The sequence below is a fragment of the Lycorma delicatula genome, chromosome 3 (genome assembly GCF_047948215.1).
Source record: "Lycorma delicatula isolate Av1 chromosome 3, ASM4794821v1, whole genome shotgun sequence".
In the NCBI taxonomy this organism is placed as follows: Eukaryota; Metazoa; Arthropoda; class Insecta; order Hemiptera; family Fulgoridae; genus Lycorma; species Lycorma delicatula.
Window position 1 is genome coordinate 1975018 of NC_134457.1, and position 26424 is coordinate 2001441.

At 31.4% G+C, this 26424-nt stretch overlaps 2 protein-coding genes across 5 annotated transcripts in view; one reads left to right on the forward strand and one right to left on the reverse strand.

Annotated features, from left to right (window-relative positions):
* PIG-N (Phosphatidylinositol glycan anchor biosynthesis class N) overlaps nt 1-13276 on the forward strand; it is a 57794-nt gene extending 44518 nt beyond the window's left edge. Inside the window, exons 12-16 of the mRNA XM_075359345.1 lie at nt 248-459; nt 1917-2101; nt 6635-6706; nt 11070-11261; nt 12925-13276. Of these exons, the coding sequence (XP_075215460.1) occupies nt 248-459; nt 1917-2101; nt 6635-6706; nt 11070-11261; nt 12925-13248 (985 nt within the window). The 3' untranslated portion in view covers nt 13249-13276. The remainder of the gene's footprint in view (nt 1-247; nt 460-1916; nt 2102-6634; nt 6707-11069; nt 11262-12924) is intronic.
* Nucleotides 2574-26424, reverse strand: part of Ctu2 (Cytosolic thiouridylase subunit 2) — a 56681-nt gene continuing 32830 nt past the window's right edge. For 3 of the 4 annotated variants that reach the window (XM_075359350.1, XM_075359348.1, XM_075359346.1), the window contains exons 7-10: nt 25465-25623; nt 24576-24675; nt 22718-22866; nt 21337-21488 (exon numbers count right to left, since the gene is read on the reverse strand). In XM_075359350.1, coding sequence (XP_075215465.1) covers nt 21390-21488; nt 22718-22866; nt 24576-24675; nt 25465-25623 — 507 coding nt within the window. In that variant the 3' untranslated portion in view covers nt 21337-21389. Of the gene's footprint in view, nt 2654-21336; nt 21489-22717; nt 22867-24575; nt 24676-25464; nt 25624-26424 lie in introns of those variants that run through there. The other variant, XM_075359347.1, reaches the window with a different exon arrangement.

The following is a 26424-nucleotide window of genomic DNA, read 5'->3' on the forward strand; positions in this document are numbered from 1 at the left end:
TGATACTCTACTTTACTTTACTTTTAGTGTATTGCTTTGAGTCGAATTAAATATTTTAATCGGCTCCTCTTCAGACTACCTTACGGCCTTGTCTCCATTAGTATTACTAAATTTAAACATCATTTTGATAATACTTACTACTCTTCAATAATTTAGACACAATCGTACAGTAATTTTGATTAATACAGAATTACTGCTTTTGTTTAATAAATTTGTACACTTATACCTGTTTATTTATTTTCTACAGAATTATTTCAGGTTGGCTATGGTTTGCTGCTGGATTGATATTAATTATAAATCAAATCAGATTATTTAAAAACAAAGAAGATTGTTTATTATTAGTATTCCAGTTATCGTTATTTCCTATAACAGTTTGGTTGGTATGTTCGACTGCAGATAGTTACGAATCTAAACTCGGTCTACCGTTTCTTAACCAGATTCTATCCTGGAGTTTACTTGGTACGTTTTCTTTTTCTATTTGAATTAAGATTAATTTTATTCATTTAATTTTTTTTTAACTTAAGTAGTGAAATGTAAAGCACTTGCACGTGCTTTAAAGTGAAATGTAAAGTAATGAAATGTTATAAAAAAAAATTATAATAAATATAAGACATTTGTGAAACTGTTTACTGGTAATTTTTTTATGACTTAAATTTTTTTTTTATAGCATTTGACATATTTCATTGATATTAAAATTTTTATGTAAACAGTAGCTCACGTTTTAAGAAAAATATTGGTGATAAAAGATTGTAGAGAATTTAATTTAGTCAGGATTTTTTTCATAATAGTATAGTATTATTTTAAAAGGGACTGCTAGATTCATTGTCAGTTTTTGACCAATTTCAGATCCATCATTTTCTTTATTCTTTGTAATCCTTGACCAAGTATATATCTATATTGTATACTGGTAAATTAATAATACTAATACTTTCAAAATCTTTTCAGACAAATAAGGGCGTAGTGATTTTTATATCTACACTAATCATGATGTAATTGTTTTGATATGTTGTTATCTTATAAGAATGTATCAAAGTTAAGTTAACATGAGCATGATTATAATTATTTGATATTGATGTTAGTAAGATCATTAAACGGTTGAAAATTTTGTAAAAATCATTACCGTTTGAAATTAGAAACTCCTGGGAAAATGGATGTAAAATTATTACAAATTAAGTGAACTTGTACTTCTAATAAGTGATATACTTGATAGTGAATCTTAATAATACAAGGTCTGTTCAGAAAATAACCAAACATTTTTAATTATGCAAAAATGGAGATATTTAGTGATGTGCAGTTGGCAGCATTGTATTCCACAAAACCTCCTCTGTAACCACATTTTCTTGTATTGTTGAAATCTCATTTAGTTTTTGTGTTATTTTTATTCGAGTGCAACGTGTTTAAGTGTTATTAGCAATTTCTATAATGTTATTTTCTGAACAGACCTTGTAATTAAACTTATCTGGCTTGATTTGTTAAATTTTTTAGAAATTCAGAAAATTCATAGTTGCAAAATTTGAGTCTTGAGTTTTTTAAATAAGAGATTTTAGCCTTGTCATGAAAGATAGTTGCAGTCATTTATGCATTGATTTATGGCAACAACATAGGGCTTGTACAAGGACTGTTTAGAAAGCGGCGAGTTGATTATTAAAAGTTAATGCGTAGTTAAAATTTACCGCAATGGTTTTTTCTTTTTGTTTTGCTAATGTTATGTGTGAATATATAAAGATTTAGAAAAATGTGAATGAAAGAATATTCTTGTGAAACGTCTTTCATACATTATATTTAAATGTTTTGGGAAATGCTGCAATTTTATTTTTATATTTGTAACATGTTAGATCATTTTTACTAAACTAAATTATATTAGTATCCTTTACATTATTAATTACTTACTTTAATTTTTTTGTATTCTTTTTTAGTACTTTGTCCTGTTATTCCATTTGTCGGTTCAGTAAAAGTTCTGCCAAGATTAGGAGCTATTTCACTTAGCCTTGCTGTACCTTTTCTTCTTTTGTCAATTGGACATGAGGCTTTCTTTATTTTAGTATTAATGACAAACCTTTTTACATGGATTAGTTTAGAGAAAGATGTTTCCAGCGTAAAGGTAATTGTTTTTTTAGAAAAATTATTAATTTTCTACTTTTATTATAGTAAAACTTATTGTTGTAAGCGAAAGTTTTATTTAATAGCCGTAATTTATTCTAACATATATATTATTCTACCGGTTATAATCAAATACATTTTAAACTAAAAGATACTAGGAAACAGGTGGGCTAGGCCCGCCACAAAAATGTTACACGGTTTATATTTCATTTCACATGATTTTGTTAAATGTTTTTACCGATTGTGACCAAATAACATTCATGAATTTAACATACTAACAACAACAAAAACTTTTATATGAAAAACTTCAAAATACTGAACATTTCTAACTGTTTCTTGAGTTGTGATTTTTTAACGTAGTTCTAACTCCAATGTTTTTCTTTTTTATTCGTAGTACACAAATATAATTTTAGATAAATCGTATCAAGAAGTATAAATCGTATACCATAGTTATTCAAACTATAAAGTTCGAATGAGTGAATCATTTATGCGCTGCGTGCAACTGCCTGGCACACCAAAGTTGGTTCGCTGGTTCGCTCTGCATCAATAGTAGCTAAAATAAAAATGCGAGGTCGTATAATAAACAAATAAACCTGCGCACCATATTTTTTATGGGAAAGATTAAAAGAAAACTTTTATCTATAGATAACTATTTTAATCTTTAAGCGATTACCACTAGTAGATACTGAGGAATTACTTCCAAAAAACCAAATACTTTACAAAAATAAAATGTAATAAAATAATAATTAATAACTGAACATTTCTAACTGTTTCTTGAGTTGTGATTTTTTAACATAGTTCTAACTCCAATGTTTTTCTTTTTTATTCGTAGTACACAAATATAATTTTAGATAAATAACTAGTCATGTAATTACTTAATTACATGACATTACAAAATGAGTATTTCTTTTTGTGCTTATAAAATAAAAACTTTTTACTGCAACTATAAAGTATTACTTTAGACAAATTCAGTTGAAAAAATAATTAGCTTAAAAACATTCCAAATTACTGAAATTTTCAACCCAGAATAGCTATCACGAGCTAATAAACAGTCCTTATATAGAATTGGAAATATATACAAATATTTTATTTATTTAAGTATTTAATTCTATAGAAGTATTCCTTATACAGAATTAGAATATAAACTAAAACATTCCTCTGTGAATTGTCGATCAAGACACACACATCTCCTAAGATGTTTGTAACATCTCATTAATATTCAGCTGTTTTGAATATTTTTGATTGTGATGATCTGTAGTATTGGTATTCCATGCTCTACCGTTTTTGTTCTGGGTTGTAATGATGCACCCGAGTTTCATCTCCTGCCACAATTTGAAAAGTAAGTCGTCTCCCTCATCACAACAATGTTTTGGGTACATTGACAAAGCAGGTGGTGACTCCGTAACATGGTAACTGAAGAAAATAAGAGGGCTGAGTCAACAAATTTTGGAATGTCAGGAGTAGGGAATTGAAACTATAATATAGTACCATCTACGGCTTTCTGCAATATTTTGTTCTTCTGTTATGTTCCATTGTACATTATATTTCAGCGACCCATTGCATCAGCGTTGTGTTCACATAAGTAGAAATTTAAATCGACAAAAAATCTTTAAAATAAAAGCATTAATTTGTTCTTGATGAAGATTATCTCACTCTGGTATTGAACATCTATGTCTTATTATATTAACGGACTGATTACATCATAAAAACATGTGGCAGGTAGTTATTGTAGTGTAGGTGAAAAGGGATGGATTTAATGCGGGTGGTGTAGGATGAGAAAACTTTTGAATCTTGTGATTCTGTCGTGAAATGAAATAAAGGTGATACTTATTTTGAATTGTACAATCAAGGATATTATTAAATAGTAGATGAGTGAATTCATTTAAATATATATATATATTTCAATGAGTTCTAATGTATTGAGCTATTCTTTTTGTGAAAAACCTCATCTCTTTAAATTTTTGTTACTAGGTGTTGCATCGCTTGATTATATATTATCATGTTAAGAGTTTAATGTATTGTTTAAAATGTGTTTGGAAAAAACTTAAATGTTTCTTAAATATAAAGTTGGAACATTTAATACTGTTGTTCAATCAATTTTGATGAAATTCTGATTATTGTACTGAGTTTCTTTGAGATTTAAATTCAATTTTCTGTTAAGTTTGTGAGAAATTTGAGGTTTTGGGCCGACTTGAAAGTTTGATGTTGTATTTTTAGTTCTTGTCTTGTGTATGTTTGCTTTTTGTTTTTAAATGTGTAATAATGGGTTATATCTGTTATGTTAAATATTATATTTTGTTATGTTGAGTTTATCTTTAAAAGTCATTTATTTAGAAATTCTGTTTGACATATATCTGTACTATTATATAAAGAGGAAGAGGATTTTTTTGTTTGGTATTAATGAAAAAACTGCCCTATCTATCGCTAATAAATTATTGTTATAAGTTGGATGTGTGCCACATGATGAAAGGTGCTCACATTGAACACTTTCTTTAATTTTATTTGTGATTCATTAATGTAAGTCAAAGGTAAGATATACGAGGGTTATTTTTTTAACAAGGTCCGATCGATCACGAAATTAAAACCACTGTGAAAATAAAAAACTTTTTATTTTTAACAAGTATTTACATAGTTACGCTATTTCTCTATGTAGTCGCCACTCCAATTTAGACATTTGTCGTAGCGTACTACCAACTTTCCAATACCCTCGTCATAGAACGGAGCCATCTGTGTTTTCAACCATGTTTCTATGCTGGTCTACAGCTCGATGTCTGTGCCAAAATGTTGTCCTCCTAGCAAAGAGGTGAAAATCAGATGGAGCCAAGTCCAGGCTGTATGGTGGGTGATCAAACACTTACTGGCGAAAATGCTGCAGTGTGCGGCCGAGCATTGTCATGGAGAAAGACAACGCCTGATGACAACATTCCGCTTATTCTGAATTGCCCTTCGTAGACGTTGAAGAGTCATGCAGTATGCGGCTGCAGTGATGGTCGTGCACGTTCCATGAATACCACTGACAGAACTCCATTCCGGTCCCAGAACACAGTAGCCATACGCTTTCTGTTGGAGAAGGTTCACTTGAACTTCTTCGGTTTACTGGGAGAATGAGAATACATCTGCTGTTTGGATTGTTCTTTTGTTTCTTCAGTTTCAAAATGGACCCGTGTCTTGCTGCTCCCTGTGACAATTTTGTTCAAAAAATCTTCTCCTTCATTGTGGTAGCGCTGGAGAAATGTTAGGGAGGTGTCCGTTCTCATTGTTTTGTGATGGTCGGACAGCATCTTGGGAACCCATCTCGCACATAGTTTGCGGTACTGAAGTCTCTCGCTCAAATGGTGTAGAGAGCTGACCTTGAAATTTCAGGAAACTAATCGCTCAATACAGAAATCGTGAACCGACAATTTTCTCGAATCGCTTCATTCACTCGCTCAACGAGATCATCGGTTGACACTCGCTTCCTTACCTGACCGCCTGCATCATGAACATCTGTACGTCCTGCTTTAAAGTTCCTGCACCATTGTCGCACTTGACCGTCACTCATTGAAGTTTCACCGTACACATTAATAATTTGTCTATGAATTTCAGCCGCATTACACCACTCAGCCTGAAGAAATCGAATTACCGCACGCACTTCACACTTGGCAGGAGATGCTGTTGTAGATATGTTTACTTGCTAGCTGCGTGTTCAGAACTAAACGAAGTGACGCTGCATGATTGAAGGCCATGCTAGAGATGCTGCGCAATACATATGATCCGATTTTTGCACGGGTTTTTATTTCGCGACTGATCAGACCTTGAAAAAAATAACCCTCGTATTAAATAGGATTAAAACCTTGATAACACTCTGTGTTTTATCTTTGTCCAAAATAAGCAAATTACATCATCTGAAAAGGGAATCTTTCCATAATTTTAGTAAATCTATTTTTCCCTGTTTCTGATTTAAACAATGTAATTTTTAAACACGCTCTTTTTATTTAATTTTTTCGCTAATCCTCCAGTTTCCTGAGCTTTTGTCCAGGCAGTAAGATAGCTTATGAGCAGTTGATCCACCATGTACGAAAAGTTCACGATTAGTTTGAATCCAGATGTCAGGTGATTAGGGAGTTAGAAGCTAATCCAGATGCCAGGTGTTACCTGGCATCTGGATTAGCAAGTAACCGCATTATATTAAGTTCAAAATTTGTAGTTCAAGTTTTTTTGAAATAATGTTATATTCCAGGTTTAGTTTAGATTAAGAATGCTGTAAAAATGTATAATTGTGTTTAAAAATACAGCATACAGTATTATATTTTATTGTAAATTACATTTATCGGTAATTAACTATTCACAATTTTTATTTTTATTTATGAATTCATTTTTTTAATTATTTACGGTGAATTGTAATGATAAAAAAAAGGAAAACTTTACTTGGGAATCAAGATTAATCAAAGCTGTTCCAGCTGAATTACTGAGTTAAGTTTGCATAACTTCTTAATTTATTAAATTAATAACTGTTATTCGTGCTGTTAAAATAATTTATTATGATTTATTTCAGGACTGGGAGAAGGAAACTAAACAAGTGCAAGAATATATTACAAGAACTGATTTTCGGAGAGCATTTTTCTTTGTATCCTTTATATTTTAGTTTAAAAATAAAATTATTTATTTAGTGTGTATTTTAATTGGGATTTATATATGTAGATTGATAACTAATGAAGTACCTTGATATAGTCATTCGTGAAAATGATGTATGCAATTTCAGTTTTGTGTGATCATGTAGACAGAGTAACTTTGATCATATTTTGCATTATTTTCTTTCTGTGCTAATCTTATAATCTCACTCTATTTACTGCATTCTATATCCTCAATTATCAGTTTTATTTATTCTAGTCTTTGCCTTTCTCTACAATTTTTATAGTTTACATTTCCCTCTAAAATAATCAAGCCTGGATATGTTAAGTAGGTCTCCAGCATAGTTTATCTCTTTCCAAGATTCCCTTTCTGTTTGTCTTTAGACCTCTTCATTTTCAATATTCTTCTGTAACTATATTTCAAGGACCTGTATGCTTTTCATTTCTGTTTTTTCTTTTGTCCACTTTTCATGTTATGGATTTAATATACTGATTGTGTTTGATATACATTATGAGTTATCATTTCAAGGTAAAAGAACACAATACTCAGCATATTTGTACTCATTTTGTTTTAGTAAAGACTGTTTTTGGCAGAGTTAAACATTGCACTAGTTAAGAGAATATATTATATAAATATAACATCTACTGTAGTTTGTGAGACAGTAGTGCGCTAATTATTGTTACTTTTGTTTAGCTAGACTTATTGAGTATTGCATGAAGTTGATACTTTTACTGTTGTTATTTGTAAACTTCTCTTACTGACTGAAATTGCATTAATTTGTTTCTTTACACTAACTGTCCTGTTCTTTGTTATGGCTGTTATACATGAAAACATCTCAGGTATAAGTGCCACTTATCATAGTCACTGCCTTTAAGAGTAATTGAGTCTAGCCATTGTTAATTAACTTATTTATTTTAATTATTGACATGTGGTGATGCTTGTAAATCTTGAAGGGTTTAAGTATGCCGATTACAACAGTGTATTCAGTTTAGTAAAGAAAGTGATGGAAATTACCTTACCATTTACTGTCCTTAGTAAGAGGTTTGCAATCTTAAGTGCCTTAGGTCTCATGTCAGGCCACTAACCGATTATGTTATGACACTTATATTTGTGAACACATAGGTTATACTAACATCATGATTAGTGTACTAAAGAGACATTAAAATAATATTATGGTATCTACATATGAAATTCAGTGATTTCTGGTTTAGTGAAGTTTTAATTATAATTTAACCTTAAAAGCATTTTGAAAACATTTTTCTTTAATATAAATCCAGATTATAACTATGATTAAACAGTAGTTTTTAAATTTTATTAAACTAATTATTAGTACAGAATAATATTTATTTAAGTTATATGGAGGCATGTAGAAAAACTATACATTTTTTTCTCTAACAAAATGGTAACACTGTATGCATACAGAATATAGCATAAGTGTAACAATATATAGGGTTGGCAAGAAAGTAATTTCAGTTTCCCCAAATAGATAACTTTGTTTGTTTTGAAGGATTTCTGTCACTTTTAGAAGCAAATTACTTTACAAGCAAAATTATGTTTGCATCTATTAGTTTATGGACAATTTTAACATGAAGTGGAGTGAAAAAACAAACTTTTTTGACATATTTTATTTTTTTATTTCTATAAAGACAAGAAAGCTGCTGAAGCTCACTAAGAGATAGTGAAGTTTATGTGTTGATTTACCTATCCTAATGCATGTGTAGGAATCGATTTAAAAAATTCTATTCTGTAGAAATTTCATTCAAAGACTACCATTGTTCTGATCGAGCTACTAAAGTTGATGTAAATCAATTGAATCAGATCATCATATAACTGTGTGAGAGATTGCAGAGAGTTAAGTGTATTGCACACAGTGATTGAAAATTACATCAGATGTCTTGGACTCATTAAGAAGCTTGATATTTGGGTTCTGTATGAATTGAAAGAAATTCACGTAACAATGAATTGATCTTTGCAATATGCATCTCAATTGCAATGAATTCTACCCTTTTTTTAAACAAATCATCGGTGATGAAAATGGAATATCTACAATATCAATAAAAAACAATCATGGTCTAAGCGTGATGTTGAAAGCATAAGTCATGTTGAAAGCTGAATCGCTCCTAAAAAAGATCATGCTGTTAATTCAGTAGGATTACGTAGGTGTGTATTTTGAGCCTTCTTTCTTTGTTCTCTGGAACTACCATAAAGTATTACTTCTGAGGATGATATGCATCAATGTAAATGAAGCGTATGTAGTTTTGTACAGTCTCAGGTTGACCATTCCTGGGATGTGTGATTAATTGAAACCTAACCACCAAAGAACACCGGTATCCAAGATCTAATATTCAAATCTGTAAAAAAGTAACTGTCTTTCACTAGGATTTGAACCTTAGAACTCAACTTTGAAATCAGCTGATCTGTGATTAGGATTTAACCACTAGATCAACCCAGTGGGTTGTGTATTTTGAGTTGCTTCCAAGGAACCAAACAATCAGTTCAGTTGTTTACTGTCAACAAATAAAACTGGAAAAATCAATCAAAGGGAAATGGCCAAAATTGGCAGATCCCAAAGGAATCATATTCTACAAAGATGATGCAAGGTCTCGCATAGCTTGGATAACTCATGGAAAATTGTTGAAGCTTGGTTGGGAAGTGATATCTCATCCCCATATATTCCTGATCTTGCACTGTCAGATTATAATTTATTTTGAAGTTTGCAAAACATTTTGAATGATAAACCTTTCACTAATGATGATGATGATGACCTGAAACCACACTCATTTCAGTTTTTTAAAGACCAAAAATTATATGACTGTGGAATCATGAAGTTGGGAGAAAGTTATTGGACAAAATGAAAAATTATTTTTAATTTAAAAAACAGCTTACCAAATTCCAGTTTAATTTCCTCTTAACTCTAACTTTTGACAAATAATAAAATGATGATCAATTGTTATACGTATAATTCAATTACGATAGTTTTATAATTTTAATGGTAATTATATTCCTCTTGAAGATGGCAGAATAGCTGAAAGCGCTCAAGGAAATCAAACTGGAATTTGGTAAGCTGTTTTTTTAAATTATATATTATACCACACGATGCCATGTTCAAAAAACTACGGGTAAAAATGAAAATATATTCTTGTTTTTGATTCAACATTCATATAAAAAAAAGTTTTACTTCACACTACAAAACCGAAATTACATTCTTGCAAACCCAATAGTATGACCTTGAATGTGTAATAGTTTAAAGTAATATAAAAACAATGAGGAAAAATTAAAAATCATTTAATAATTATTTTAATATTAAATAATATAAAAAAGTAATTATAATAGACATAAATGATGAGGGCAGATCAATTTTTGTACACTTTTTAATAATGTTAATTGCAGGAATCATTGAACAAATCTTTGATATTACAGTAAAAATTAAGTCGTCAAGGGATTTGTGCAACAAAGAACTAAAAAAAAGAACAATAAATTTACACGGTGTAAAAAAAAAGAAATAATCTAAATATATTTTGCTGTCTAATAGATAAAATATAAACAGGAAAATAGTTCTGTAACTAAAATTGTTGAAAATGAAGATTGTCCTACTAGTAAATTGATTTCTAGCATACTAGCAAAATGTTCATGATTCTGTTGGACTTTTATGTAAAACACTGTCATTAGAGTAAAAACTATTTTTATGTATATAATCTGTAGTCTCATACTGGTAACAAGCAAAAAACCCATTTTAGTTTATGCATGTGTAGAGAAGAAAATTTGATTTTTAGTAAACAGCACAAATGAAAATTTTAATTTTGTTAGCCTTATTCATGTTGTTGAGTTTTCTGAGTGACGGTTTTGGTACAACTTGTATATTTTAGTAATTGTATGTTTTTTGTTATTACTTCTGTTAGTATAAATGCTTCTTCCAACAAATTTAATTTGAAGTACTTCTAATTTGAAAAGTACTATGTTGACCAAAAATCAAGCATCATATCATGTCACATTTGCTGAAATGTTAAAAATTTATACTTATTGTAAACTCCTTTTCTATTAAAAACAAGTAATATTTGAATACTGTTATCATGAATTTTTTTAATTCTGATGGTTCATTTTGTTATATTTCCTGAGTGGAATTAGTAAGATATTTTAGTATCAGTAAAAAATTGAATTTGGCTAGTTGTGAGATTATTTGGAAATTAATATTAAACTAAACATTAATGGTGTAAGAAAAAATATTAATCGAGTATACATTACATTTCCTTAGTAATAACAGTACCGGATTACTACTGAATAATCCTTGTTCATTGATGTAAAAAAAATAATTTTTTATGTGGTATGAAAAAAATATTTTTTCCTTAATGAAAAGTTAGATCGTCTATATTATCTTGTCATTCTTTGGGACAGGAAATATTGCATCAGTTAATTCATTTGATCTAGTTTGGGTGCGATGTTTTTTAACAGTATTTTCTCCATTCACAATGACAATATTAATATTGTTAAAAATATTAGTACCATTTTTATTAGTCAGCTGTTCATTTCAAGCTCTTAATATTATTACTAAAGTAAGTGAAAATTAGTTTTATTTTTAAAACGTGTTTTAAAATTAATTTTACATATTGAATCCAGTGTTGGATAAAACACATGCAAGTGATAGCTTAAATGCAATTTATAACTCACAAATAGAAAGAGGTAGCCAATGAAATGAATATGGCATAAACATATATTTTATTTGCTATAAGAACATACATCTATTTTTCCATATTGTCACTACAGCTACGGATTTCTCATAACAGTAAACAATTTTCTCATTCCATTAATGAAGAATGCTGGTGGTCTTTCCTTGATTGCATCGTTGTATCCTTCTGTGGCAAAATGAATACTTTAATATCCTTCTTTAATTGCAGAAAGAAGTGAAAATCACAGGGCACTAAATGTGTTGAGAATGAAGAGCGGGGAATAGATTTAAATTTCTCCTCGGTGGTTGTGTGCAACATGTGTAGCCGAGCATTATCATGTTGTAGAATTATTAACCCTTTGGATTGTTGAACTTGGCACATATCTCCTAAGGTGTTTTAAAGTCTGTATATTGCACAGAATTTATAGCCAGTTTGTTTTCCAGGTAGTCAGTCATGTATATACGTTTGGAATCCTAGAATACTGTAAAGATATTTTTTTTTTTCAGAATATTGTGTTTTGAATTTTTCTTATTATAGCAAACCATAATGTAAGCTACCATGCTCTGCTGTTTTTCTTCTGGATCCATAATGATGCACCCAAGTTTCATCTCACAATGTTGAAAGAAAGTCATCTCCCGTGACACAATAACTTATCAGAAGCTATTAAACATTACATTCGTTTTGTTGTTGTTTGTTCTTTTCTTTGAGTTAGTGTTTAGATTTTATATAGCCCAGGTGTGCAATAATGTGCTCTACTTGCTGTTTTTGTATGTCTATCTGTACGGCAAGGCGTGGCATGATGCGACATTTATTTTGAATCTATTTATCCAGCTCCTTTTGGTTCTTATCATCAGTCACAGAAATTGAACATTCATTGCAAGGTTCATTTTTAGCGATTAGGTTTACCGACTTCTGATTCACAAAATTTTATTGCCCGTCTATTCACAGTACTTCGATCAACAGTTTCATCGCTTTTAGATGATGAATGTCATTAGCGTTAACTCTTTCCGTTGTTTTGATCACTATAGAATTCAATCGTTGCACCTTGTTTAAGATGCGTTGACATAGTATGTGTCCTTGACTACATAAAATGTTGACCGACAGAAAATGAGAGAGTGCGGGTCAAGTTTTGGAATAACTACAAGGTAGCACGATCCTATCACTTTGTGTGACATTTTGTTTGTACATTATGTTTCAGTCTGCATTGCATTTCAGTCTTCTTCATACATTTTTTATTTATGAAATTTCTGTACAGCTATTGTGGTGGCCCTCGGGTGCAAAAAACTGGTTTTTAATCTTCTGATTTAAATTTATTTGTGGTAGCTTCTATTGTAAAATAAATCATTATTTAAAAATTGATTAATTTTTTATTTATTAGGATAAAAATCCTGATTTCTTTGAATAAATTTATCTGTACATAAAATATTTAATTTCTTGTTGCGTTATATCTTTTTCTGTGGTCATAATATTTTTCTATGCAATAGACAAGTAAGAGAAATGAATTGCATCCGATTGAACTTTATTTAACGTATACTTTCTTTTGTTGCAGGCATGGACAAACCAGTTATTTATAATGATGTTAATACTGTGTGATTTTATGGGATTGCATTTTTTATACGCGGTAACAAATGAAGGCTCCTGGCTTGAAATTGGTACATCTATATCGCATTATGTTATTATACAAGTTATGATATTATTTATCGTTATACTTAATAGTATTGCTAATTTCTATATGCAAAGTTCATTTTGGTTTACTTTTCAATCTAAAACAAAGTATTTACCAGGTCAGTCATTGGAATCTAGAGCTGTCTACTCTAAACATAAACAGTATCATTATGAGTGGTCTCTTTTTGATAAAAGACATGTGGAATGATTAAAAAATAATAAAATGTACCAAGTTATTCTCATTTCTTATTATGTACGGTAATAACTAAATAAATTCCTTAATTTAAAAAAAACAAACAACTAAAAAAAAAAACTTGCTAAATCAGATTTTTTTTTTATAAAAGTAGGTACAATTTATTCAACAGGACTGTATATTAATAAACGTTGGCATTAAATTTAATAATAGTGATGCCTATTGAACAATAATGCCTTTACTAATGCAACACTACAGTAGAAGAATTTGCGAGAAGTGGCACGTTTATTCAAATGTTCGCAAAACTTGTTACTAAATTTAAAACTAATTTTATATTATCACCTTTTTAAAATCAGTAATTGGTTAAATGTAGAAAGAGTTAATAAATTCTCAAATACGACTTTTTGATTATAATGGATGAATTGAACTATATTCTGCATGTTAATAGCTCAGCAAGGGGTATAATGATATTTTTTTTATGTTAAGACAAATGAGCCTTTTCTTGTTTTTAGCTTTAATAGCAGTTTAATGAGTAGAAATAAAGAAATTAAGATTTTTGAACAAAACTTTAGCGTAATTTAAAGTTAGGCTATTTTTCATCTTGTATGTTATATATTCATTTATGTTATTTTGATGTTCATTTACAAGTACATGTAGGCCTGTTTCTTGCTTAAGTTCTTTCTTGCAGCTGCTGTTGATGAATAGGTTTGTCCTCAGAATTGCCTATTCTGTTTTGTTTCGAAGTAATTTTACTGTGAATCCGCTAGTCTTGTTTCTCATGAAATAATCTTCAGATCATTTATTTACGTGGATAATTTCAGTTTTCCTATTCGCTTCTAACTACCAAAATTTCAGAAGATGTGTTTAACATTTTACTAATAACAAATTGCATATAATTTATTATGTAGACTGCACTTTTTTAAAAACTACTCAGTTTGGGCAACCTGAACTAACAAAATGATGCAAGTTTCCTAACAAGTCTAATTTTTAAACTTGACTGAATGTTAGATCTTTGATGAACTGCATGTCAAAGTTACTTTCTACTGCTTCTAAAATTTAACTTAATAGAAATTAATTTTTCCTGTTTGAGAATTCCTTTTCTTTTGCCAAATAGAAAATCTGTTCTGCTTGGGCAATTCAGTATTTTTATCAATTATTTTCAAATTTCATTTTTTTATTTCCTAAATTCATCATAATTAACAAGTATGTAATTAAGAAATACCAATGTTTTGTAAACTTATTTCGCGCCTTAGGTTCTCTTACATGTTTGCATTCTCTGTTAAGTATTTAACAGAAGAAATTTGATTTCTTCTCATGATTTTAACATCAGACCAAAATTGTACATTTTATTTACGAGGAAGTTTTAAAACTTATAGATTGATAATCGCCTAGAAATTTTATAACATCAGCAGAACCCACCGTGATTGTGGCTTACTATTACCTCATTTTTAATGTGGTTTTCAAACAGTGAAACTTTCGAACCTTCTTGAGCAATGCATTCTTGTCAATTAATGTAATTCATACTATCAAAAAATAACAGCAACTTAGATTTTCCACTAAGATGGGTAAATTAATAGAAAGCATTAAAATTGCTATACAATTTTGTTTGATTTTAAAGCTAGTTTTAATATTAGAGAAAATCGTAATTCTTGATAATTCAGTAAAAATTAATATTAACAAACCAATCTTGCTTATTTTCTTTTAATGTTTGATGTCTGTTTCAGCATACTAAATCCTATATAACTTTTTTAAAATACTGAATATCTCAATGTAATTGACTTAATTCAAAATCATTTGCTTTGATTGTAAGATAAGTTTTGATTCTTATTCATATGGTAATAAGCCCCCTTGTTCTTTTTCATTAAAAACGGCTAACTTAAGTTCTATACCTGTAGTTCTATACAGTAAACAAGTTGATAATAAACATTATTTTATACCGTAAACAAAATATTATGATTAAAAAGGAATAAACTAAATTTAATTTAAATAATGTTGAATGTTATCAGAAGGGATTGTATTAAATGTTTACTGCCAACAGCTTGTGGTATTACATAGTCTGGGTATTATAATCTTATGTTGTCTAGAGAGAGGATGAATGGTGTGAAGAAAGATCTACTGGATTCATAGATCTTTCTATGATTCTGGTGTATATATACTGGAATTGGAGGCATGCACTTTAGGTTATCTGGTATGTATTGCTGTTGAAATGCTTATATGCACATTAGATTATAGAACTATTGCAATATATAAATTTTCACTAATATTAAGTTGCAAATTTTTAATATTATTAAAAAAATATATAAATGTTATAAAGCTATGTTATTCTACACATGAAATACCAAAAATAATAACCCGGCGTGGTAGATTGACCAAAATGTAATAAAATTAAATAACTCTTTATTCCGATCGGTAAATATAAATACGTTATACAGATCATGTCAATGTAAAATAAATTATAAACAAATTATAAGAGAAAAAATGGATATTTTTTAATCTACAATTAAAGCTTAAATATAAACATGAAATAATGTTAAGGTAAATGCCGTACTCTGTGCCATAATCTTACCCCTTCATCTGGAGGTCCTAAATTTGAATCCTGGTTGGCATGGCAGGACTACAAAATGTTTTTTCATTTTTCACGTAAAAGCTCTAAAGCTTCTGTTTAATTTTATCAGCCGAAAAATAAATACATTAAATATAAAAAATTATTGCAAAATAATTCTTATTTCGTAATTGAAAGTTATTTTGAGCACTTATTTATGTTAACTTAATGTTTTAATACCTGAATACAGATAATCTGAGGATTTTGTTTTGTTTTTAATTAGTATTATTTTAAATTCCTTCAACAGAATAATATTGTTTTCATAAAAGAAAATCTTCTAATTGTATTTTAAATAAATTGCAGCCTATGTTGCCAAGAAGGTTGTTGCTGCCTTTTTTGGAATGTATTCCAATTCCAATTTTTGTAACTCCCGGCCCCGTAGTGGCACAGGTTAATTATACCGCTATAATAGAACTACTTATACCTTCAAAGTTAATGATCCGATGTTTATGAAACTTCACACTAATCTGTATTTAATTGTTTCCTTTACTACTACACTAAAATTAACCACCAAAACTCTATATTTAAGTTTATTACTATAACACGCCACGTGCTTTTCACATTCACGCACTTTTTTACTTATATCTACACAACTGTTTAAAATTTTTTAATCCGCACTCATACACTTGAAAAACAATAACATATGAACAATTTAACACCATTTTTACTAATATTAAACCAAAGAATAGCACCAAAATTAATGACATAGGATAAGAGCAAGAACTATCACATACTGGTTGATCACAGCTCCTGCATCAACTAACTAAATAGTTAATTAATTAACTAACTAACTATCTTTCTTACTACCTACCTACCTCCCTACGTATATACCCACCTAACTACCTACATACTAACCTAAATTACAATAATTTGATGGCTGAAATAACTTGAGAGAATCTTTATTTCATTCCGTGTATAACCATATTTCTGCATTTGAAACAAGGCAGAGGGCCACTATAAATTATTAAAAGGACCACCATAAGTCAGGGGACTGAGAATCCTGGACAACGAGCAAAAAATGTTTCACCATGATGCAGTCATATCTCTGGGGGCTTTATGTCGTGCCACACTACAGACCACCTGACGAACCTCCGCTTCGATAATCTTAAGAGACTGTACCTCAGTATGGAACTCTGTGATTTCTCGCTGGACACGTTGGGGGTACAAAGTCTCACCAGCTTCAGTGTCATCAGACAGCAAATCATTTAACAAAATGTGGAGGACATGATCTTTGTCCATCACAACACCATCCTGAGTCAAAAGGGCTTCCTATGGTTATGTCCAAGGACTCTGTACACAACACTCCAAGGGTCCTTATTTCCTTGCACTTGAACAAATGAGCACCAGGAATTACACCTAGAGGACCTAATATAATAATAGTACCTGGCCCTCTCCCAGCGATAATTTGCAAGTAGAGCCGTGCGCCGACCAAGATCGCCTTCACATTCTGCAGCTCTCCTGAGTCTACACAGACCACTTCATCACAGTCAAACCCTGAGTCCACCAGCCTGCTACACGTTCTCGGCCAGAGCTCCAGGGAATCTATCTCCGGATACATAGTTATCTATATATCAGCAGCTGCTACCACCACAGAAGTAAAATTTTCTGCCAGGTCATCCAATGGGAACTCATCCGGGCTCCAAGAAAAGACCAAGCCCGCACTCAATAAGATTAGAAAATCTAGGCCAATCCGCCCTGCTGTACAGGAAACACCTCTGCAGAACAGGAAAATGCCTTCCATAAACATTATGCAGTCCATCCATCAGTTCAGAAAGTATTATTCAATCATTGCTAGAACAATCATCAACCGCAGACCAGTCCAGGATTCTACCAGGGATATTTCTACTGATGGTAATATCAATTTTAGTGCCACAAAAGGCCCTGCATATGTTGACCGTGCTGACATAGGTGGCCAACTGGTCTGCAACATTAAAGACCTCAAAATCATGCTGCGCAATGAAACCTTCAACCAATTCATCACTAAAATCGGTGATCCCATTGTGCCAAAAAAGCTACTTGGAATTAACATCCTATAAGGATTGGACAATTGCCTATCCATCTAAGAATCATATCCCATCGCCAGATGTTCCGCAATGGGATCCCTGTACTAAAAAAAAAAAGAAAAGCTGACGACAATCAAGTTCTGACCATTAATGACAAGCCTGACTGCTACATGATGTGTATGTCAGAAGCTTTCACACAAAGAAACTATCAAGTGACCTCCTACACAAGGTAGCAGACTTGCTATTATGTCCTACGTAAAACTTTTTCCAACCATAAAAACCTGGCAGATCACCACCTCTAATCATATGGGTGCTGCAGGAAAATAACATCGAGGCTCCATCGCCCAACAATTTCACCTAACTCAACTTGGACTACATAAGCACCCTGGGCATTCAGTTGACCAAACTTAACCAAGAGATTTAAAGTGCAGCTCAACTGCTCTCAAGTAACAACCGCATTCTCTACTAGTAACTGAGTGCTTATGATTCTTGCCCAACCTTTTACAGTTCAGACAGGTCGCAGCCTCTGCAGACAATCATTACGTTTGTGACCTTCCTCGTCACAATGCGTACAGACCAGTGTAAATTTACAAAATTTGGCTCTGTGGCCATACAACACTTCAAGAATACCTTGATGTTCAAAGATATATTAACTCAATGGGATCCAAAGTGAACAAACAATTTACCCTCAGATGTAAACCTCTGAAAAAGAACAACACTTACCTAAAAAAGACTTACAACACTTACCAGTTTTAAAGACCATCTTACATTCCCGCCTAAAAGCAGCTTCATCCAAATTGGTGTTACGTTCCCTTATTAGGGATAGAACATCCCCATCAGAAAGGCTGCAGTCAATATCGTAAACAATGATGTGGGGCCTTTGCATCCTTTTAAAGTCAATTTTTACGTTAAGTAGTTTGATGGCCAGAGACTCTGTTATCACCCGGACTGTCTCCTTGTTATCTGCAACTACAACTAATCCTTTGCTGGTCTCTCTAATGTTTCTAATTTTAAGCCCCTTCTGACTATCGTGAAGGTTCTTTAAAAGGACCTTTATTAACAAAAATAACCTTATATTTTTTAGAAACTTGACTGGCTTCACGTCTTCCCCTGATTACTTCAGCATACCGTTTAGGATGTACTGAGGTTGGGGCAGACTTTTGGATCACTGTGACTTATTTAGGCTTGGAGGCAAGGTTCTCAAATCCTTCTACAAGTGCAGTGCTTCCTGAAACAACAGGTGGGGTAGAAATATATACTTCATAGTCATACTGACACTCCTAGGGTTTGCCAGAAAACCGAACAAGTTAACTGATTCAGCATGAACTTCACGGGCCAGCAGGGGAGAACTACCAGGTCTGCCCCTAACCCCTAGAATTCATCAACTAAAGGATTAACTTCCACACGGGTGGATACCCCGTACATCTGCCACTGATTCATTATCAGAGACTGAGGAGGTCGAAGGAAAAAGATCCAGTCCCCTTTCCGGCCAGACTTCCTGTCTACCTTTTGAGTATCTGTCATGGCCTGAGATATCCTGATCTGACAATCTGTGAATATAAATGCTCACCGTCTTCCTTTTACTTAAACTCTTGGGCAAGCCCAGAAATGCGACTACTACCCGCAGCAAGCCATGGGGAGCCGGAGACTTCTATATACTCCTGTCACTCGCTGCACTTCTTTGCCGCTGCCGGATCAAATACATGAAGTTCAGAAACTAACACGCAGGCCCTTGTTCTTGAAAGAACAGGAACAGGACTAAGGGGGAAACCCCTTTGCTTGTTACAGGGTCTTATGACCAGAAGTCGTTGTCACTCTTTAGCCGCGATGAGGCAGGTGCTTGAACAAATCGTATGCCTTGAAACTCTGAATCTCCGTGAAACGGAGGAGATGTGTCTAAATATATATGGTGTAAATCTGTTGCAACAGTACTCAATCGGCAAAAATTCAGAAACCGGGGAAGGTACATGCTCGACCACCAGTTCAAAATAGCATTGAAAAAGACTCGGTTACAATAAAAAAACTCTGTTTGAATCAAGAGGCGAGAGTTTGTGGGGAAGGTACAATCAAAGCTCTGTTATATTACACCTCACTTCTTTTATCCTTAATAGTCGTGAAGTTCCCTCGCTATCTCCCAATGTCAATATCTCAGCAGCATACCAACAACCTGCAGGCTTCAAGATATTATTATTTAATGTCTTTGGTATCAACGTATTCATCTTGATAGCTGTTTTCTCAACCCAACACATACCTCTTCATAGCAATTGTTAAAAAAAAAATTTCTGTGTCTTCAGCTAGATCATCATAATGCAGGTTTTTTTTATCTCTTAACTGCGTGCCAAAGCCTGTTTTATCCAAATTCTAGGGTCGATGATAAAACATATATCCAACCTATCTCGGCTTATTGTTCCATTAGTATGCTGGAATCAATCTCTTCTTTTAATACTGTCTCTTTGTCCGAGCATCTTGTAACCTCCTCCCACACTCGATTCCCAGACAGTCTACTGTTTGTTTAATCGTCAATCAAACCCATTTAAAATAATCGGGAAAAGTACATTAAATGTCGCAAAAAGTTAATATAAAATTGAAAAGTTTATGCTTATTTTCAAATTCTAGGGCATTAGCAAAAAAAAAGTCTGATGCAATATTATACTTTTGTGCATTTTGCCGTACGGAGTACATCAAGTACAAACTACATCCCAACCGCTTACCTTATGTGTACTTTGACATATACATGTCAAAGTACATATAAGGTATGATGACAATCCTCTTGCTGCAATAATCTCGACTAAAATGTATTCAGCGTTTTTCTTTGCATCTGCTATAAATAAGTTTTTTAATGCGGTAGTTACATAATATACATTATACAGATCACACAGAAATAGGTATGCTACTCCACGGATAAGAAAAGAACTATGCAAGTATTTTCCTGGATGGACCAAGGTAAAATCTTGATCAGAGCAGCTTTACTCTCAGAGCAAAGAAATTCTTACTAGAAAAGAGTGTTTTAATGTCTCCGTTTAGTCTACCAGTGATTAAATGTTTTTTTCATTTATCACACCTGTTTTTGGTTATACATGTGTCCAGTTTTTAGAGTAATGTTTGCTTGTAAAGTCTGTTTTTGTTATTTAAATACTTTCTATTATAAGTATCTTTTTTTTTTTTTTAATTATGTATTATATCTTTCATTAATTTAGACACAAAAATATTATTTACGTACGTGCTAATCAGAGATGTAATCTGATCTTTGTATATGTGCATTCTTTTTTTGTATTATATAATTTTATTTCGTGTGCAATATAAACTGAGAAAATCAAATTTGAAATTTCTTAATGTTATATATATTTTATGGTAGATTTAAAAAAAAATCATATCAGTATGGGTGGTGGACGGGGCAGCAAAAATTATGAAATTAAATAGCGTACTATTTACTGACTTATATATATGATTTAGTTAGTAATTGTAAACTTGTGAAATATAAACCGATTAAAAAGTAGAATTAATGAATCTACTAAAATTTTGGGAATATAAATTTTATTAAAAATATAAAATCAAAGTAGAAAATCTTGAATTTCATTTTTCATTTGTCTAAGAGCGTTATTTTCAATAACAGACTTTATGATGTCTTTAGGAAGTAAATTGATCGACTCCTAGAACAGAAAATACATGAACACATCAGAATGATTCAACCGTATTTATGGCTGAAAATTTAAGCCGCTGTAAGTATTTATTAACAGAGGCTAAAATTACAATAATTTTCACAATCATTAATTTTACTTGTTAACATTAATTACTTTTTTTTTAATGACTAGCCGAACTTCACTTTTTTATACTTGGCTTAACAGATTCTCTTTTTTATCGACTGAAAAAAGACTTACTTAAAAGTAATTTAAAAACCCGATATACACCATTATTGAATGGGTTACTTAATTTTAAGCCCGTACGCGGGTGAATTATACACTAATATAAATAACCTATTAAAATATTGTAATTACATACATCGCCAACTGCATATACAGTAGCATGCGGAATTAATCCACACACAGATGTTATTTAATCAAAAGTAACTTCATTTAAAAAAAAATGAAACCTATATAATTTGTGAATATCTAATAATAATTAATATGTCCTTTATTTTTAATCATTTCATATATAATATTTGGCATCGATTCAACAAGTGTACTACACGTTCTTTTTGATTTCTTCTTCATGAAACCATAGAGATATTGCTTTAATAAGGTCAATTTTTGTGGTGCAATTCATTTATTTAGTTGTTTTTTGACTATAGCTCAAAGATTTTCAATCGGGTTTAAGTCTGGAGAGTTGCCTGGCCGTGGGAGCACTTTAATGTTTTTGTCTTTCGACAAATTTTTCTACTTTTCTGGCAGTATGCCGTGGCACCAAATCTTGCTGGAACACTCCATAGCCTTGTGGGAATTTATTTTGAAGTTGTCACACAACCCTTTCCTTCAGAATCTTAATATATCCATCGTTTTTCAATATACTGTTTACTGGAAGTAATAAACGAGGGCCCTGAAAATTAAAAGATAATGCTCAGACTACACATCAAACTTTCAATTATGTAAGTTCACTGATGGAATGAGAAAACTGATTCATTGTTTGAAAAATGTGTAGCGCTGTTGTGATTATACAGAAAAATAAATGCAAGTTTTTGTAGTAAATAAAATGTACTTTTACGCCATATTTGTTTCGTTTGACTCTCTGTTTTTTGTTGCCTGATGAATTAATTCCACACGTAAGTCTGAGGCTTGTCCATGGGAATGTGGAATGGAGTTTTGTAGCATATGAAAAATGCTTTGCTTTACCAGGATTCGAACCTGCATTATATACCTCACACTATTTTCATAATGATACTTACCAGGTCTTTTGTGATTAACCGACATCCATAACACAAACTATTCATCGCTTCAGACTTTGAAATAACAATTCTGTCACTAGCTGTATCACAATTACACTTTTTTCTTTCACCATTGCAACAAACAGGATCTGCATTTGATTTTTTTTCTCCTGCAATTAACAGAAACACATATACCTTTACGACAAACAGTAATAAGACAAAACTGAAATTGTAACATTTCTGAAAAACAAAAATCATTAAAAAATTTAGTTAAGATTTCAAAAAGCGTCAACAAATAAAAGTCCAGTGATTACTAGATACAAATTTATTAGTTACAAATTCTATTCAAATAACTGTCTTCAATATTTACTTGCTTCATTCAAACTGATATTTATAAAAAAGATGGTTAACAAGCAATTATTTAAGCAAATAGCTTAAACCCAGATTAATGTATTTCCTGGGCTACCAACTGATATACAGATCACACATGGTTATTTACAAAAATTTCTAATAATATTATTCGTAATTCTACAACAGATTAATATTAGACTTCTTGGAATTTAATGGTTTGTTGTTTATCTAATTATATATGTATTGTTATTATTTTATATGTATTGTTTTCAGTAAATTTAAAAAAAATTATTTCTGTTAATACACAATTTTATTAGCATTAAATCTATATATAACAGGGTTAATAGCTTATTAGACTTCAGGTCAGACTCTAGTTACATTTGTGTTATTTCAATATAGGTTCTTAGGAAATTATAAATTTGAAATGTATTTATTAAAATTTCTGAAGGTGTATGGAAAAAATAATGCAAAGTAGGTAAATATCTTCATTTGAGGGAAACCAATACATTATCGTACTGATCCCATAGAGGAAGATACCCTCCACCACCCCCTCTGTTTTGAACCCTTATGGGCTTTATTGGAGGTCACCTTCAAAACCTTGGCTTTTGACATATTCCAGTCCGCTTCAGCAAGAATGCCATCAATGCAAATGCCAAGAGTGACATTCCCATCAGTGTACTACTAGTTAATGAGCATAAAAAAAAACACATCTCACAGAGTCTTAAGCAAGACTGAAAATACCTAACTAACAAAGGAATTGAACTACCTACCCGTAGAAGATAAAAGTGAGTTCAACACACAACACGAAACATAAAAATATTTTACAGAACAATAACAACACAGTAACACTGAAACAAAACAAAGTACATGGCGATCCAATGCCGACCCGATAAATTCAAGCTGACAGATGGTCTGCGAACACATTAACTTGTATTTCGAGCACTCATAAAGAACATGGTAGGTGTCATCCAACTGTCCACAATGAGGACACATCCCAGAATCTATCAGGCCGAATTTCTGCAGTCTGTCCCTAAAAGCACCATGGCCAAAAAAAAAATTGGATCACATATTTATTGGGTGCACCCAAGAGGCATCCTGCAAACTAACAACAATTGGAGAGAGATCATGCATATAACGCCCACCATCTGTCTCATCCCATCTGGCCTGCCACATGACACTGCCATGTTGTTCAATTTCTTGAACTTTATCCAAAGTCAACTCGGCGCAACATACCGCTGCTGCTTCTCAATGCAATCATGTCTATCGGTTTCACGCCTGCAATCACCGAGATTGCCTCCCATGAAATAGTACAGTAACTACCCGTTACGCTAACAATATTAGGTGTAGCAATAGTAAGTGTAGCAGCCATAGTGATTACAATAACGGGTAGAGTGGTCATACCACACTGATTTCATATAAAGTTTTATTAACTGATGCAAACATTTACCTACTAGTGTAAGTAGGTAACTTGTAAAAAAATAATTATAACAATTAATAAAATTACTTTCAAAAAATTTTATTCACATACCATTTGGATTATTGTCTTCTGGACCGCATTTAGATATAAGACTTGAATACATTGTAGCTTGAAGTGATGAAGATTCAACCACACTTGTATCTAAAGGCCCCTGTAATGAACATGCTAGTATTATTTTTTATTTTGAGAATAACTTGAACATTTTGAATGGATTTTAAGCATTGTTAATTATAATCTACTACACAAAAATATCAAACCTTAAAAACGACTGTTAATGAAACAATTGTCATAGTATACACAACCAAATTATAAGATAGAATAAATATCTACTGATGGTTACAGCAGGTAGGTGTCATTTTCCAGGTCATTATTAAAAACTAAGGGTTGTTAACCTTTAAACAAAGTGAAAGGACTCATTGTTGTCCCTTCCTTACATTATTAAATCTCCAGATAGCATTCTGAAAAACTACATAAGATAAAACTACCAATTTCCAATGAAAAAATATTTACTCTAAAGAGAGTATATTTTTAGTTTCAATTGTTAATTTTTTTAAATATTACTATTAAATCACAGTAATGTACATCACTTAATGAACTGAAAAACAAGAAACTATGAGCGAGTTTTTAAAAAATCTATAATAAATTTTTTTTTTAATTAAAAAAAGTTTGAATCTAAGCCGCACCAGATTTTTTTTGGATATTAAAAAGAGAAAAAAAAGGAGGATACTAAAAGTTTAGATTCGAGCAAGTGCGGTACATTTTTATTGAAAAAAACACAAAATAATATGAGATAAGGCATCTCACATGAACTTGTTTGTTTATTTTGATGTCCTAAATTAGTCTCTTAAGTTTGGCCAACAACTCCCAGAATATTCTATATAACATAAGAATAATCCTACATAACTAGAGGTTGATAAGTACAAAATCTTTAAGAACTAACCTTACACAAGGAGCAATTTTTCACTGATTCAGCGGCATCTTTTTCGATATTTAGTTTAGCTCCAGTACGATATACTGTGGATATAGTTGCAGGAAAGTTTTCTTGTAATTCATCAACAAATCTTCTAGTTAATATTTGAATACTGGTACCATCAGCTTCCTTTTAACAAACCATTAATAAAATATACATTTTTAATACTTTCAGCGTGTATTTTATTAAACGTGTTCAGAAATGAATTAAATCATAATTTTTATACGATCAAATAAAATAATTTATTTAAAGAAGCTAATCTTTTCTCTCAAGTAGTTAATAAAAATCATACAACTTCAGTCAGTTTAATCAACAACTTGAAATCACAAAATAAAAGTAAATGTTTTTCAGCAAAGATGCTATAACTGACTAAACTTTCAGAAAAATGCAATGTTAAAAATATAATAAAGCGGTTCCGAAAGACATAATAAACTATATTTAATTAATACACATGTAGATTTATTCATACCCCCTAACCAGATAATCTAAAGAAATGAAGAAACTTTTAGAACCAATTTATTTCTTACATTAATGGAAAAGTTAATACTACAATAATGTACAGAATTTAAAAAATAACACATGTAAAAACATTCAGTTAATTTATATCAAATAATAAACCCTTAGTTTTTTATTGTCTTCAGTCATTTGACTGGTTTGATGCAGCTCTCCAAGATTCCCTATCTAGTGCTAGTCGTTTCATTTCAGTATACCCTGTACATCTTACATCCCTAACAATTTGTTTTACATATTCCAAACGTGGCCTACCTACACAATTTTTTCCTTCTACTTGTCCTTCCAATATCAAAGCGACTATTCCAGGATGCCTTAGTATGTGGCCTATAAGTCTGTCTCTTCTTTTAACTATATTTTTCCAAATGCTTCTTTCTTCATCTATTTGCCGCAATACCTTTTCATTTGTCACTTTATCCA